Source organism: Musa acuminata, chromosome BXJ3-4 (assembly GCF_036884655.1).
Source record: "Musa acuminata AAA Group cultivar baxijiao chromosome BXJ3-4, Cavendish_Baxijiao_AAA, whole genome shotgun sequence".
NCBI lineage: Eukaryota > Viridiplantae > Streptophyta > Magnoliopsida > Zingiberales > Musaceae > Musa > Musa acuminata.
Window position 1 is genome coordinate 9,046,180 of NC_088352.1, and position 12,584 is coordinate 9,058,763.

At 39.5% G+C, this 12,584-nt stretch overlaps 1 protein-coding gene across 1 annotated transcript; it reads right to left on the reverse strand.

Annotated features, from left to right (window-relative positions):
- Nucleotides 1-4,247: 4,247 nt before the first annotated feature.
- LOC135635464 (ethylene-responsive transcription factor ERF098-like) lies at nt 4,248-12,576 on the reverse strand. Its single transcript, XM_065146543.1, has 3 exons — nt 11,713-12,576; nt 5,321-6,317; nt 4,248-5,193 (listed from the first exon to the last, which is right to left on the reverse strand). Exon 3 carries the CDS (start codon nt 4,863-4,865, stop codon nt 4,482-4,484), a length of 384 nt encoding a protein of 127 aa, XP_065002615.1. The 5' UTR covers nt 4,866-5,193; nt 5,321-6,317; nt 11,713-12,576; the 3' UTR covers nt 4,248-4,481.
- Nucleotides 12,577-12,584: the final 8 nt, after the last annotated feature.

The window sequence follows — 12,584 nt, forward strand, 5'->3', positions numbered from 1 at the left end:
ACAGGTATGACTCACGGTCAGCTCGATATTGGGCCTAGAGAGTCACATATATATGGTAGGCATTGTGATGAATAGAGGTTCGGATATGAGATATCTGCTGGAGCTCCTGACTTATTAGATATCCAATAAGCCCATGAATTATTGGATCCTATGAATGAGATCCAGTAAGAGCCCATAAGAGATTATTGGATAAAGATCCACTAATCTAAAAGGCTTGGGTAATTGGATGCATATCAAATACCCAATAGGGGAGGATCCATTAGGGTTTGACAGGGGACCTCTATAAATAGGAGAGATTCGGTGGTTCATAGGATAGAGCCTTTGCTTGCCTCTCCTATTTTCCTCCCCCTCTCCACCTTAGAGCAGGTCTGGAGTTTTGAGGAAAGTCGTCACAACCCTACTGTATGGATCACCCTCTTATAGAGATCTACAAGGAAATAGGGATATACGATCTCTCTTGGTAATACAATCTATTCTATACGCAGTTTTTTTCGTAGATTTTTGCATACCAATCTTCGTACGATGACGAACATCTTTTTGAGAAATTGGGGATTTTATTTTCTTGTTCTTCCATTGCGTATGTGGTGCCGCCCCAAGATTTCCCAATACAACTACCCTTACAACTTAATTCTCCTTTTGACAAATTCAGGAGAGAACCTTTACAACCCCTTCACTCCTCTCTTAAACAAAACTAACACTTAAGTTTTGAGAGGAATTCACATAAAATTAAAATAGCATTTTCTTTTCCTTTTCGCTCTAAGTTGTTTATTAACGAGGGATGAGAGGAGTATTTATAGGCCTCAAGTGGATTCAAACTTGGAGCCTAAAAAGATCTCATCCTGGGTTTCCCAGGTCTTGATAGTACCACCACTTGGGAGACTGTGTCTGGCGGTACCATCGCCTGATACTACCATTGGGTGGTACCATTACCTGATATAGTCTAGAAGATTATGCAATGACGATGTCACCTGTTGGGTCACTGTTTGAGCCTTCCACTTTGCCCAACATAGCCTAATCTTAGGCCTAGTTGGCCCCTAATTGAGTTGGCTCAATTTCAACCCAATTATGTGTTAATTATGAATTTTAAGGCAAACACTAAGCAAATAATTCTAATTAGTCTATGTCTCTTACGATGAGCTCCCAACGATCTTCCAACAAACTTTTGATGATCTCTCGATAATGTTCCAACGGACTTCCGGCGCTCTTGGACTTCACGATGATCTTCTTGGCGAGTTTCGATAAGCTTATTTGGCAAGCTCCTGAACTTCTCGGTTAATTCCGATAGAACTTCCGACGAACTCTCGAACTCTCAACGAAATCTGGTTCTTTGGCGCATCGTCCTCTCTTTCGGCCTATTGCCCAATCGGCCAGTTGACCTTTGCAACTCTGATTTCCTTGACGTAATTTTCGCTCTTCTTGGCCTAATGCCTGATCCTATGACCCGAGGCCTTATGTCGATATGTCGACCAATCCTTTGGCTCGACGTTCATTCTTCTTACATATTTCTCTTTGGTTCAACATGATTCTTCGTACTTTAATTGTCTCTCCCTAATCGAAACTTCTTGTGTCACCCAAAATATAGATTAAATCATAAATACTATCAATTGGTTTCATCATCAAAATCCGAGACTCAACACTAAAAGCTCCTTACTTCGACTATGATAAATAATGTCACATAATCATCTTGTGGATTAACTCTACCTTTCATTTCGATGATTACTATCCAATCTTACTATGAAAAAACCTTGAGTGTATCTGATACTCTATGCATACTTTTATAGGATCATCTATCAAACCTTATATATATATATATATATATATAATACTAGACTTATGATAACTTCGGATGCTAAAAGGTGCAGATTGAAGTCGAGCTCTTGACACTCGAATAACCAAAATCTATAATAACATAAACTTATCTTATTATTTTAGAATATGATGTTTTTTTTGTTGGCCTTTCTTAGTGTGTAGGTTTGGGATTCTATCTGTAAAGAGATTTGTGGTGATGGTGGCATCCTATCTTTGTTATATTTTCTTTCATGCATAGATAGTATCTTCCTTATACTTTTTAATTTTTGAATATATTAATTAATTTAATTGATAAAAATTCTAATAATATATTATAAAATCCTAGACTCAAATCACTTACCTAAAAAGGAAAATATAAAATTAGCATTCCTTATTAGATGTCTAAGTTGAATCCAAAAGAAATAGGGTTGATGTGATGTTTTGTTTATTTAGGGATGCATTGGATGTACACGTGCGACCAAACTATTGCATCACGTTGAGTTCAATGTAGCTATTTACTCCGCTACTGTAGTGTTTTGGATCGAGAGATGCTAAAAAGTTGTAATAATATTGTAGAACGGGCATGTCACGATGATTAATTTTGACTTTGATCACAGCTCGACATAGTTTTAGCCTTCTTCTTCTCCTTTAATCCACCTACATTTAGTGGCTTTTTATGGCAAATCAATCATCAAGCTTCCTTTTGACCACGGCTTTTGTTGGGCTTGGTGAGACTTTGACGTTGATGTTTCACCCACAAATCTTCCTTTGCTATGGAAACTAACAATCATCATAATTTTCATTAGTGACTGGGAAAATATTCTTCCCCAATCGCAGCTCCTAACGTGGCAGCATCGTCATCAAAACCCGATCAATAATTGACTTTGGATATCAACCTAAAATAATAGTATGTAAAATATTCTGTTTGTATCTCATATATATATATATATATATATATATATATATATATATATATATATATATATATATATATATATATATATATATATATATATATATATATATATATATATATATATATATATATAAAACTAAGTTATTATAGAAAATCATCTTGGCATGATAATTGAGGTCAGTCTTATTGTTTTTTATGTGAGCATAAGAGAATTCATGTTAGAAAATTCATCCGACTTCGATCTTTGTATAGATTGATGATGGAGCATGTACATGAGTTTATCTCAAATATTCATTCTCTTACGTTTAGTCTTATGTTGGGACTCTCGACAAAACCATTGTGATACCTAAGTCAAGAAGTTTCGACGCGGTTCAAAGTATAAGAGGCCAAGGTCTAATCTGGAGCACAATATTGACATCCCCCTCTCATAATCGGATTTTTGACGTTTTACCATTAGAAAAAATTCTTTAAATATATAAAAATATTCGAGGGATATTTTTTGTTATGATCGCTCGTCGTGGATTTGTGACCCACGGGACACTCATTTAGATTGAATATTTCCTATGTATTTTCCTTCGTTAATCACTCCCCAGTGATGTGGTGCTTAAAATACATAGAAAATGTGCTCCCTACTCACATATGTCAGTCAAATTTGATGCTCGAGCCAATGAAAGTTTTGATGCCTTCAACAACGGACGTGCTTTGGGCGATTTACTTACACACCTTCAGCAACGGAAGATGAAGGCTTCGATACGAGTGAAGGAGAACGCACGAATGGGGCTCGTAGTGTTTGAGCAGAAGTTGATCCTGCTTTGACCAAGCAAGCAGACTTGGAAGAAGTGGCGGAGTCAAAGCACGGGTCAAAAGTGGTCGCAGGTGTTGCCCGACACTCGCATTAAACAATGGGAGATGCATTATATGAGACTAATTAACTATAGGAAGCAGTCTCCATCGCCATGAACGAACGTGTGGCTCCTCAAAAAGGTGTTCAACCCAATCTTAGAGTTTGACCAGCCACTGCACTGAGAAGTCTGATGCATGGTCGATGCCAAAAAAAGTGGGTCAAAGCTTCAATGTGAAAGCTTGGTTTCGGTACTGCCTTCAAACACATTTGCGTCATCAGTATCTGTAGCAACTTGTGATATCGGCTACTATTTACTCCCTCGCAACCTTTTCTCCTGAAACTTACCTTCTTCGGTTGATCAAAGAGCTGAGCTTAGATGCGTTTCTTTCTTTGAGATGACTATCATCTTTTGATCATTACATTTCCGAACTTTGGTAGTTTCAAACCACTAATAAAAGCTAAATCTATTTAATGCTATTTCACGAGTTATCCGTAAGTCTTTGACTTTTCTCTTCCTTCAGATTAAGTGCATGTAGACAGTCCTTTTTCCGAGAGACAACGACAATAACCGGCACCACCAACGCCCAAACAAAAAGTACAGAGGAGGAACTGTTTGGCTTTTGATCTCTCGTCCCTGCAGCTGCGCACAGCTTGACCCGAACATGCATTCATTCCCCTATGCAACATTACAGCCAACCGTGCAGACATAAGAAGTCAATGCTATCTTCCTTCTCATGAAGGTCAAATACAGTAACTTCGACCAGTTGGCCTCGAGAGAGAACATCTCGGCCGAGTTATTGGATCCAAAAAGCTACCGCATCTCACTCTTTCTTATTGTCATCAAATCTTGAGCATTTATGTAACACAAGAAGCTTTCTACTACGAAGAAGCTTAAGATTAGACTCTTTAATGGACTCGATAGTTGCACAGCGTTTACTTGAAGCCTTCACTCGACTGCAGAAGCTCGTCCAACACCTTGTCGTCCAAGCACTCCAGTTCGATCACCTGCTTCCCGGTGGTGGCGCTCCTGCGAGGTCGGCCCGTGGCCGACGAGGAGGAGGAGGAGGAGGTTGCGCCGCCGCGATAATGGACGACCTCGTCGGGGAAGTTGAGCACGGCGAGGGCGCCCCTCATCTGGAAGGCGGCCTTGTCGTAGGCACGGGCGGCCTCCTCGGCGGTGCCGAAGGTGCCGAGCCAGACGCGGGCGCCGTGCCGACTGGGGTCACGGATCTCCGCCGCATACTTCCCCCACGGCCGGCGTCGGACGCCGCGGTACTTGGCCTCGTCGCCCTCCTTCCGCTCTCCGCCTCCTCCCATGCGGGTGGGCAGCTCACAGTGGAAGGCGGCTTTGGGTTGCCTGGGGATCTTAGACCTGGAGGGAAGCGGTGGGTCCAGAGGAAGAATGTGGGATCCTCTCCAACTGCGGCAGCATCGAATCAAAATCAGACGGTCCAAATTCCACGATATGCAAATCGACGGTTGTAGGAGGGGGGATGGATTCGATGCACGTAGATGAGTCGGAGCGATGGCTTCGGAAGGGTCGTATTCCCTCTCATTTAAAAGTGCCACAAAAGGGAGGCGTGTGTAATTTAATCCTCGGATTTGACCCTCGTGCTCTTCTTCAACATCGTGGTGGGTATTGGCTCTGCAAAAATTGGATCAGATCAAAGTTGGCTTACAAAAGGCTAATAATAGTCTTCGATGTCACTGTGAACATTAAAGATGGTTTCAACGTCAAAAGAAGAAGGCGTTTGTATCGATTCCTCACTTACATGCGTTGTACATGCACAGGGTTGATGGAACTTGTGGCGTCCAGGCGCCAATCTGTTCTTTTCGTGTCTCGCTAAGAAACCAGTGGCTGGAAAGAGAATTGATGCTCCAGGTTTGTTGGCTCTCTTGTTCCAGGAGTTGAGCTCTGTAACGTTGTGAACGCGACCAGGTGGGTGGGATCGAAGTGGATTGGTTGGCCTTTGTCGATCAGAGGGGAGACGGAAAGCTCGCAGCAGCCGCCTCACCAATGAGCTCACACGTTGACGGATTCATGCTCCATTTCCCATGATGAAGCTTGCAACAAAAGAAGAAGAAAAGAAGGCATTCTTATCTTGCCAAATCAAGTGTATAAATTGGATATGGCTAAAAGCTCATATGCTCGATCATGGACAAGGATTCGAGCAGCCCATGGGGTGAGAGAACGTACCTGGTGAGCAGCATCTTCTCTGGTCCCTGGTGAGAGAAGATTAAGACAACTGGTGAATTAGATTACCTGGTCCCATCAAGAAAGAACCACAGTCTACAGAGGAGAGGAATACAGCAAGGGAAAGATTCGGCGAGTCAACGGTATGCAAAACCATATCCATGAACTGAACAATGGACAGAGGATGGATTATGTCAACTACAAAGAAAAAGGGCATTATCTGATTCATCTATGAGTGGCATGAAAGAATTCTGTTCATTATGCTCTGAATATACCAATTCTTTCACATGTATGTAGAGATATATATTTCTACGATGAAAATACCACGAGATCCACAAGACTCAGATTACTGGATCAACTCATATATGTGAAGGTTGAGATGGCGCGTTGTCATCTGTCTCTCTGTCGTGATGGGTGCTGATACCCTCAGGAGCCACCAGATGTTCGTGCCTGTAGGCTGCTGCAGATGGATTTCTCTGATGATTGATTGCTGTAAAATCATCACAAGATAGGAATACTGGCGTCGACACAACTTTGCAAGGTGAGTCCTTAATAGCTCAGCAGATCTGCAACCTCTGTCAAAAAATTTGCATATTGTGACAATTAGAATCGGGAATGCTAATACAAGCATCCTCTTTAGTTCAGAAAAAGAAATACCTTCACATGGCAGACAAATCTAAAAGTTTACTCAAACATGTACAACGCAATCTAATTAGCACAAACACTATCAGGTTTCGATGACATTTAGACTTTAGAATTGCATGCTTAAGCTAATCCGTTTCGCTTCAAACCAGGAGTTTACCATGCATCAACAATTCATTGTTGGAATTCCAGAACAAGTGTATAGCTGCATTTCACATAAGAAGACAGTATGCATCATGTTCTTTGCCAAGGAAGAAATTGAAATATATAGAACTCTGGCAGAAGCATGATGAATTTTTTTTTTGTTGTTGCAGTACTGAAACTGACTCATATTTCTCTGTCATGTGAAACTGAACTCAGATGTATAGTCCAAACCAAACAAAAGGAAGGACATCACACAGGATTTTGATTAGGATTCGTAGAGGAGCAGAACCCACTACCTGCTCTGATCTCATGATGAGGATTTTGATTAGATTCTAGTAATCTCAAAAGCTTAAGTTGCTCGAAAGGAGTCCATTATTTGTATAAGCCGTATCAGCTAATATCTCTCCATGCAGGGGCTACTTATATATTACCCTCTATAATTAGTTACATTTAACATCCTGCTCCTTATATTTTCAAAAGTTACATTGAGATCCCTATACTTATGAAAATGAAACATTTGACTCGTTGCTCTAACAAAACCTCTCTCTCTCTCTCTTGATTTTTAACCCTGCATAAGGATCTCAATGTTTCACTTTCGTAAGTATAACGATCCCAAAATAACTTTTGAAAGTGTAGGGACCGAAATACTAAGGGTAGCTAATTGCAGAGGGGAATATATAATTAGCCCTTCTATGCAGATTAGGATAGAGATACCAAGGATGTCAAGTTATGGAACCAGTATACCTGTAAAGAATTCTCTGGAGATATTACCAATGCAAAATGTAGCTTTAATATTCACTCTTATCCACCAAGTTATATTTTATTAAGCATCACAAGCTCTACAGTTGAATAGTATTCCTTTCTACCACTCTTATGCTTGACAGAGGGGAGCATGCAAGTTATTCCAAATGAAACTGTACCAATAAGACAGCAATAAAAGAGGACACATCCTAAAACACTTTACAAAGAACATTTGAAAAATTTATTAAACCTTGAAGCAAATCATCCCCCTCAACCTAGTGATAGAAGGTTCTCAATTGAAAGCATCGGTGAAAAGTGCCAAGTAGAGTGGGAACATCTTGATCGACCAAAGAGGGACAATTTCTATAGAATCAAATACACATTATCATGGCTTAACTATAGTTTTATGATATGATCTCAAAGGTTTGCTGGAAATCTAAAATGTATGCTGTAGTACTAAAGGAGGTGCTAGAATCTAAGTCACCATGTGGTGTTGGGTAGCCATTCGTAAATGAAACTGTACTAATAAGATATAGCAATAAACGAGGACACATCCTAAAACACTTTACAAAAAACATTTGAAAAATTATTTAACCTTGATGCATATCATTCCCCTTGACCTAGTTATACAGGGTTTTCAATTGAAAGCATAGGCGAAAAGTGCCAAGTGGAGTGGGAACATCTTGATCAAGCAAAGAGGGACAATTTCTATAGAATCAAATACACATTATCATGGCTTATCTATGGTTTTATTATATGATCTCATAGGTTTGCCAGAAAACTAAAATACATGCTGAAGGACCAAAGGAGGTGCTAGAGTCTAAGTCACCATGTGTTGTTGGGTAGTCATTCGTAAATGAAAATGTACTAATAAGACATAGCAATAAACGAGGACACATCCTAAAACACTTCACAAAAACATTTGAAAAATTACTTAACCATGATGTATATCATTCCCCTCGACCTAGTTATACAGGGTTTTCAATTGAAAGCATCAGTTAAAAGTGCCAAGTGGAGTGGGAACATCTTGATCGAGCAAAGAGGGACAATTTCTATAGAATCAAATACACATTATCATGGCTTAACTATAGTTTTATGATATGATCTCAAAGGTTTGCTGGAAATCTAAAATGTATGCTGTAGTACTAAAGGAGGTGCTAGAATCTAAGTCACCATGTGGTGTTGGGTAGCCATTCGTAAATGAAACTGTACTAATAAGATATAGCAATAAACGAGGACACATCCTAAAACACTTTACAAAAAACATTTGAAAAATTATTTAACCTTGATGCATATCATTCCCCTTGACCTAGTTATACAGGGTTTTCAATTGAAAGCATAGGCGAAAAGTGCCAAGTGGAGTGGGAACATCTTGATCGAGCAAAGAGGGACAATTTCTATAGAATCAAATACACATTATCATGGCTTATATATGGTTTTATTATATGATCTCATAGGTTTGCCAGAAAACTAAAATACATGCTGAAGGACCAAAGGAGGTGCTAGAGTCTAAGTCACCATGTGTTGTTGGGTAGTCATTCGTAAATGAAAATGTACTAATAAGACATAGCAATAAACGAGGACACATCCTAAAACACTTCACAAAAACATTTGAAAAATTACTTAACCATGATGTATATCATTCCCCTCGACCTAGTTATACAGGGTTTTCAATTGAAAGCATCAGTTAAAAGTGCCAAGTGGAGTGGGAACATCTTGATCGAGCAAAGAGGGACAATTTCTATAGAATCAAATACACATTATCATGGCTTAACTATAGTTTTATGATATGATCTCAAAGGTTTGCTGGAAATCTAAAATGTATGCTGTAGTACTAAAGGAGGTGCTAGAATCTAAGTCACCATGTGGTGTTGGGTAGCCATTCGTAAATGAAACTGTACTAATAAGATATAGCAATAAACGAGGACACATCCTAAAACACTTTACAAAAAACATTTGAAAAATTATTTAACCTTGATGCATATCATTCCCCTTGACCTAGTTATACAGGGTTTTCAATTGAAAGCATAGGCGAAAAGTGCCAAGTGGAGTGAGAACATCTTGATCGAGCAAAGAGGGACAATTTCTATAGAATCAAATACACATTATCATGGCTTATCTATGGTTTTATTATATGATCTCATAGGTTTGCCAGAAAACTAAAATACATGCTGAAGGACCAAAGGAGGTGCTAGAGTCTAAGTCACCATGTGTTGTTGGGTAGTCATTCGTAAATGAAAATGTACTAATAAGACATAGCAATAAACGAGGACACATCCTAAAACACTTCACAAAAACATTTGAAAAATTACTTAACCATGATGTATATCATTCCCCTCGACCTAGTTATACAGGGTTTTCAATTGAAAGCATCAGTTAAAAGTGCCAAGTGGAGTGGGAACATCTTGATCGAGCAAAGAGGGACAATTTCTATAGAATCAAATACACATTATCATGGCTTAACTATAGTTTTATGATATGATCTCAAAGGTTTGCTGGAAATCTAAAATGTATGCTGTAGTACTAAAGGAGGTGCTAGAATCTAAGTCACCATGTGGTGTTGGGTAGCCATTCGTAAATGAAACTGTACTAATAAGATATAGCAATAAACGAGGACACATCCTAAAACACTTTACAAAAAACATTTGAAAAATTATTTAACCTTGATGCATATCATTCCCCTTGACCTAGTTATACAGGGTTTTCAATTGAAAGCATAGGCGAAAAGTGCCAAGTGGAGTGGGAACATCTTGATCGAGCAAAGAGGGACAATTTCTATAGAATCAAATACACATTATCATGGCTTATCTATGGTTTTATTATATGATCTCATAGGTTTGCCAGAAAACTAAAATACATGCTGAAGGACCAAAGGAGGTGCTAGAGTCTAAGTCACCATGTGTTGTTGGGTAGTCATTCGTAAATGAAAATGTACTAATAAGACATAGCAATAAACGAGGACACATCCTAAAACACTTCACAAAAACATTTGAAAAATTACTTAACCATGATGTATATCATTCCCCTCGATCTAGTTATACAGGGTTTTCAATTGAAAGCATCAGTTAAAAGTGCCAAGTGGAGTGGGAACATCTTGATCGAGCAAAGAGGGACAATTTCTATAGAATCAAATACACATTATCATGGCTTAACTATAGTTTTATGATATGATCTCAAAGGTTTGCTGGAAATCTAAAATGTATGCTGTAGTACTAAAGGAGGTGCTAGAATCTAAGTCACCATGTGGTGTTGGGTAGCCATTCGTAAATGAAACTGTACTAATAAGATATAGCAATAAACGAGGACACATCCTAAAACACTTTACAAAAAACATTTGAAAAATTATTTAACCTTGATGCATATCATTCCCCTTGACCTAGTTATACAGGGTTTTCAATTGAAAGCATAGGCGAAAAGTGCCAAGTGGAGTGGGAACATCTTGATCGAGCAAAGAGGGACAATTTCTATAGAATCAAATGCACATTATCATGGCTTATCTATGGTTTTATTATATGATCTCATAGGTTTGCCAGAAAACTAAAATACATGCTGAAGTACCAAAGGAGGTGCTAGAGTCTGAGTCACCATGTGTTGTTGGGAGTCATTAGTAAATGAAAATGTACTAATAAGACATAGCAATAAATGAGGACACATCCTAAAACACTTCACAAAAAAATTTGAAAAATTACTTAACCATGAAGTATATCATTCCCCTCGACCTAGTTATACAGGGTTTTCAATTGAAAGCATAGGCGAAAAGTGCCAAGTGGAGAGGGAACATATTGATCTAGCAAAGAGGGACAATTTCTATAGAATCAAATACACATTATCATGGCTTATCTATGGTTTTATTATATGATCTCATAGGTTTGCCAGAAAACTAAAATACATGCTGAAGTACCAAAGGAGGTGTTAGAGTCTAAGTCACCATGTGTTGTTGGGTAGTCATTGGTAAATGAAAATGTACTAATAAGACACAGCAATCAACGATGACACATCCTAAAACACTTCACAAAAAACATTTGAAAAATTACTTAACCATGAAGTATATCATTCCCCTCGACCTAGTTATACAGGGTTTTCAATTGAAAGCATAGGCGAAAAATGTCAAGTGGAGTGGGAACATCTTGATCGAGCAAAGAGGGGCAATTTCTATAGAATCAAATACACATTATCATGGCTTATCTATGGTTTTATTATATGATCTCAAACGTTTGCTGGAAACCTAAAATGCATGCTGAAGTACCAAAGGAAGTGCTAGAATCTAAGTCACCATTTGTTGTTTGGTAGTCATTCATAAATGAGCATATCGTAAACTTGTACCGGCACAACATTACTCTGCTTGCCTACTACCAGTATAATGTTGGACCAAGATAATAAGGCCTATAAACCCCACAAAACAGCTTGGATTTCAGTGAAGCATGCCGAAGAAGAAATCAGTACCTATAGCAAGGCTCTGATACATCTCAGCAGAACACGATATGACCAATTACACATCCGTGATATCCTTTCAACTAAAAGCATCTGTACACTTGATTGCAGCCAATTCGTCTCCATGTAGTTTGCTCCCAGATTATCATAGATATATCCAACCACAAGAGTGCTTTTCTTGATTCTCTCGGCTGCTATTTCCAAACAAAGATTAGCCTGATCAACCATTTCATCGAAGAGAAGTGACATCACCATCATCGTTGAGATATATGTATCCCATTTATCATGGCGTGATTCATCCCCTCCCCAGCAAACATAGAGCAGTCTCAAAGTCGTTCACTGTACAGTGATGCTATTATCTCCATGTATGCAACCCTTGAAGAGGCGCCTCTTCCCATGAACACCGCGAGATATATCCCTTGTCACATTAAAGAACGGACGGCAACCCATTGCCACTCACTCACCGGAGCCTCCCGATTGGATGCTCCAAGATCGAAACCCTAAAACCCAGACAAACCGCCCGAGTTTTGACCAACGCCTCAACCCGCCTGTCCGTCACCGGCTTGGTTGGAGAGCTGCAGCATAAGTCATATGTCCGTCATCAGATCCGCTGCCGGAACCCTCGGTCAAGGTAGCTGTTGTTGAACCTGGCGAGCCCAATGGAGTCCCCGATGCCGAAGGCCAGGGGTCCACCCGTGGACGTCGCACCCGACGGAAACGAGTCATCAACTAGGTTAGCCAAGAAAGCCGCTTGTCACCGGGATCGAGGAATGCCTCCAAGCTCCAGACGGCGGGCGCAGCGCGCGAGGAGGGGAAAGGAGACGAGACGCCCATAGTTTTACGAACCCAAAAAAATGAGTGCATTCTACGCGAAAAAGACAAAA

Excerpts from the sequence above, each read along its gene's own strand:
- LOC135635464 (XM_065146543.1), bottom strand. The coding sequence starts at position 4,865 with ATGGGAGGAGGCGGAGAGCGGAAGGAGGGCGACGAGGCCAAGTACCGC.